Source organism: Excalfactoria chinensis, chromosome 30 (assembly GCF_039878825.1).
Source record: "Excalfactoria chinensis isolate bCotChi1 chromosome 30, bCotChi1.hap2, whole genome shotgun sequence".
In the NCBI taxonomy this organism is placed as follows: Eukaryota; Metazoa; Chordata; class Aves; order Galliformes; family Phasianidae; genus Excalfactoria; species Excalfactoria chinensis.
The window spans coordinates 95156-99934 of NC_092854.1; the positions used below are offsets into that span (position 1 = coordinate 95156).

The following is a 4779-nucleotide window of genomic DNA, read 5'->3' on the forward strand; positions in this document are numbered from 1 at the left end:
TCCTGGAGGACAAAAGGTTGGCCATGAGCCAGCAGTGTGCCCTCGTAGCCATAAAAGGCCAATGGCATTCTGGGGTGCATTAAAAAGAGCGTGGCCAGCAGGTCGAGGGAGGTGATCCTCCCCCTCTACTCTGCCCTGGTGAGGCCTCATCTGGAATACTGTGTCCAGGTCTGGGCTCCCCAGTACAAAAAAGACAGGGATCTCTTGGAAAGAATCCAGTGGAGGGCCACAAAGATGGTGAAGGGCCTGGAGCATCTCCCCTATGAGAAGAGACTTAGGGAACTGGGTCTGTTTAGCCTTGAGAAAAGAAGGCTGAGAGAAGATTTGATTCAGGTTTATAAATACCTGAAGTGTGGGAGCCATAGTGGCGAGGCTGGTCTGTTTTCAGTAGTGCGTGGGGACAGGACTAGGGGAAATGGGCTGAAACTTCAGCATAGGAAGTTCTGCACGAATGTGCGCAAGAACTTCTTTACAGTGAGGGTGACGGAGCACTGGAACAGGCTGCCCAGGGAGGTGGTGGAGTCTCCTTCTCTGGAGAGTTTCAAGACCCGCCTGGACGCCTACCTGTGCGACGTGGTGTAGGGAGCCTGCTTTGGCAGGGGGTTGGACTTGATGATCTCTAGAGGTCCCTTCCAACCCCTATAATTATGTGATTCTGTGATTCTGTGATTCTGTGATTCTGTTCAGAAGGTGGCACACTGGTACGAGACCCCCTGTGGGGCTCACAGTTGTTCATCAAGCACTGACACTATCAGGGCATGGCTTTCATGTAGGTCCTCAGCTGCACATGAAAGCTGACTGGGGGTGTGCTGGAGACCCCAGATATCTTCCATTCCAATGAGAGCCCAGAACAAATGAAGGTGTCATCACTGAGAGAATGTAGGTGTGTCACAGCGGTGGAATGCCTTAAGCTCTGGGATTTGCAATAGATGGGGAACAGAGAAAGATCTGTCTCTTCTTCTCATGAGCTCATCCATTTGGTCAGCTGAATAACGCTGCACTCTCAGGTGCCCATTACTCGAACATCTGATGTCATTTAGGATGGCCAAGAATACTCCCATGCCCCGTCTGGCCCCTAGCTGATGCTCAGGAAGGAGGTGGCTTTCCCAGATGTTGTCTACTACAGCTTGCAGGCACTGCTGTGCACATCTATGAGCACCACAGGCACCTTGTGCTCATCGAATGTCTGTTTTTGAGCAAGTCACTTCCATCTTAAGAAAGGCCTCGGATTCAGACCAGAGGCTCACGCATGCAGGCAACTCCTGCTCATCTACTTTGAGCCATGATTAGTCCCATCTCCCATGGGTCCATGGGGAAGTGAATCTCCTTTCAACCCCAGGGTTTTACATCTGGAGATGAGACACCTACATTGTCTGCCCAGCTGAATGACAGACCTACCAAGGGGAAGTCAGAGAGTCCCTGTCCTTGTCTGTGTGTCTTAATTATTAAGGGCCAGGAGCAGATCTATCCAGGTCAGGCATTTGCACTTCTGCTAGGCAAACATGATCTGTTAAAACAGCCTGATATAGTAAAAGAGTTAAACTCAAAGTTAGAAGTTAGGTATGTGGGCCCACAATGAAGTAGGATGTACAGTTATGATAAAGAAAAAGCATCCTGCATACTAAATGAAAGAAGGCGGCCAGAAGCAGACTACTTCTATCAAACATGATGGGGTAAAAAGGACAGAGTGGAAGACACTGAGCCTTTGCACGGAAGATGTCTGATTTCATCCCCATGACCACTACAGGGAGAACCCCGCTACAAACAGCTCAAATGCTGGACAGAGGGGCAGAATGTAAATGAGTACCTGGAAAATAAGGAATATGTAGATGAGTTCCAGGAAATATGTTGAATACGTATTGGCTTGACTATTAAATATGTAACACTTCTGCTTGCTGGCGTGCAAGATAGGAGTGATCCCTTTTCACCCTGCACCGAATACATGCATTCCTGCTTGATAACTTAACTCCAGGTTATAGATTTTGATTCTGCAACTCCAATCCATGCTTCTGGAATCAGTCTGTGCCAACTGTTCAAAAAAATTAACTGACATCCAAATGCCTTTTCCAGAGATGACCCTGCTGTCTATCAGGATCAGGGAGCCTTGGAGCCCCAGAGGAAGCAGTGAGGAAGAGAAACTCAAATCCTCTGGTGTGCTGAGCTGGGCTGGGCTCCTGGGATACAGGGAGATCATAAAAGAAGGCAAAGCTGCAGAGAGACAGCTGTGCCCAGGATCATCTCTTGTGCACAGCACAGCCTGCTGATGACAGAATGAGAAGAGAGAAAGGCGAGAGAGCTTCCAGGATGTGTGAGGTGTGAGCAGGCTGAGAGCACGCTGTAGGAGAATTGCTCACAGGCAATGGCACGGTGAGCCTCACTTCAGGCCATATAGCTGCTGTTCATAGAGGGTTAACTATAACTGGGACATCCCATAGCAGATCTGGCTGCAGGCACTGCATGTTTCTTTACTGTGGAAAAAGCCTTCTGCTCCAGCTGAGGGCTTCCATGCTGAAGCATCAGAGCACAGCCCTGAGGGCTGCGTGTCCCAGCACGGCTGCAGGCTGTGCAGCTGGGGCTGCAGGCGGGTGCCCAGGTCTGTCCTGCAGAGCAGGGTCCCTGCTGTGCCCCAGGGGCTGTGTGCCGGCTATGGGACTCTGCCGCCTGCCAGGCTCAGCACTCAGCCTGCCCAGGAAGCTGCCCAGGGCGCTGCGGGGAGACGTGTGGAGGGAAGGAGCCCCCCGGCAGGGCTTGTGCTGCCACAGCTGCTGCCTGGGGCAGGGGATCTCAGCTCCACTGCACAACTGAATGTTTCTAAGAGTTCTTTGCAAGAGGACAGCTTAGCCTAGACAGGGACTTTCCATCTCCTGTTCTTAGGGAAGGCAAGAAGGATTGGAGGCGTAAATCTAAAATGGACTGCCTCATCTGGACACAGCTGAGATTCCTGAAATTTTCTTTAGTCTGCTGTTTATTTTGAGAACAGTCACATGTGCTGTGCTTCAGCTTCTCCTCACTCAGAGGGTGGAATTAGTTGAAATTATTATACATTCATCTAGACATGAATAATGCACTTAACTTGCAAACAGGTGGGTTTATCTTATAAATACTGAAAGGCACAGAGGTTGGGTTTGGGGGCTATAAGAGCTGTATGGGTAAAGTTATGAGACAAGAAACAGATTAAAATAACCACGGAGATGGAATAAGACTGTAAGATCATTGGAAGGTTACAGCTTCATATGCTTCTTCTGCTTATCGAATGCTGAACATCATGAAATTAAATAAAGCTGGGGTGCTAAATGAACATTGTCATAGGAGATTGAAAACATTTCATAGTAGAGCAGAAGGAGTGTCTCTGAGAATGCTTTGAACCTGTCATTATCTTCTGCACTCTGAACAGGACTCCAAGCCCAGGAACAGCAGATGCCCAACAGCAGCTCCATCAGCGAGTTCCTCCTGCTGCCGTTGGCAGACACGCGGCAGCTGCAGCTCCTGCACTTCTGGCTCTTGCTGGGCATCTACCTGGCTGCCCTCCTGGGCAACGGCCTCATCAGCACAGCCGTAGCCTGCGACCGCCGCCTGCACACCCCCATGTACTTCTTCCTGCTCAACCTGGCCCTCCTCGACCTGGGCTGCATCTCCACCACACTCCCCAAAGCCATGGCCAACGCCCTCTGGGACACCAGGGCCATCTCCTACGCAGGATGTGCTGCACAGCTCTTTTTCTTTGTCTTCTTCTTCTCATCAGAGCTTTCCCTTCTCACCATCATGTCCTATGACCGCTACGTTGCCATCTGCAAGCCCCTGCACTACGGGACCTTGATGGACAGCAGAGCTTGTGCCACCATGGCAGCAGCTGCCTGGGGCGCTGGGCTTCTCAATTCCCTGCTTCACACTGCCAGTACGTTTTCACTGCCTCTCTGCCAAGGCAATGCTGTCAACCAGTTTTTCTGTGAAATCCCCCAGATCCTCAAGCTCTCCTGCTCAGAATCAAATCTCAGGGAAGTTGCGTTTCTCATTTTTACTATCAGTTTAGTCTTTGGCTGCTTTGTTTTCATAGTTGTGTCCTATGTGCAGATCTTCATGGCCGTGCTGAAGATGCCCTCAGAGAAGGGACGGCACAAAGCCTTCTCCACATGTTTCCCTCACTTGGCTGTGGTCTCCCTGTTTCTCAGCACTGCATTTTTTGCCCACCTGAAGCCCCCCTCCATTTCCTTTCCACTCCTGGACCTGACTGTGGCTCTTCTGTACTCAGTGGTTCCTCCAACACTGAACCCTATTATCTACAGCATGAGGAACAGGGAGATCAAACATGCTCTCAGGAAGGTGTTGCTGTACGCACTAATCCAGCTTCAATAAAGTGCTCATCTTCTTCACAGAATTCCCAGTGATTGTTTTTTATGTTTAGGTTTGATCATATTTTTGATTGTTTGTGATACAGTAATCTGCAAGAAAAGTTTATTTTAAAAGTTTATTATTAAAAGCAATTTATTTCACTAATTCTTTCCTACCTAATTTCCATTTCCTCACTCCAGGAACCCATGTAAACATGGAACCAGATTCTCTGAACAGGACAAGAGATAAATAAAAAGCTTTAAATATAGACATTTCCTTAGCTCTTCTCTCTTCCTACCTTGTTTGGGTCTGGGGGAGGTACAGCCACGGACAGCAGCACAGTGTGCTCTTTTCATTCCTGTTCTATTTACACTGCCACAGTGCTCTCAAGTCCTCATAGCTGTGCAGGCCTGAAGGTCTTTTTCTTTCTGACAACCGTCTTGCTTTCTC

The 4779-nt window shown here is 49.2% G+C and overlaps 1 protein-coding gene across 1 annotated transcript; it reads left to right on the forward strand.

Annotated features, from left to right (window-relative positions):
* The first annotated feature begins 3055 nt into the window (after positions 1–3055).
* LOC140263395 (olfactory receptor 14J1-like) lies at positions 3056–4353 on the forward strand. Its single transcript, XM_072358271.1, has 2 exons — positions 3056–3083; positions 3395–4353. Exons 1-2 carry the CDS (start codon positions 3056–3058, stop codon positions 4351–4353), a joined length of 987 nt encoding a protein of 328 aa, XP_072214372.1.
* The last annotated feature ends 426 nt before the right edge of the window (positions 4354–4779 follow it).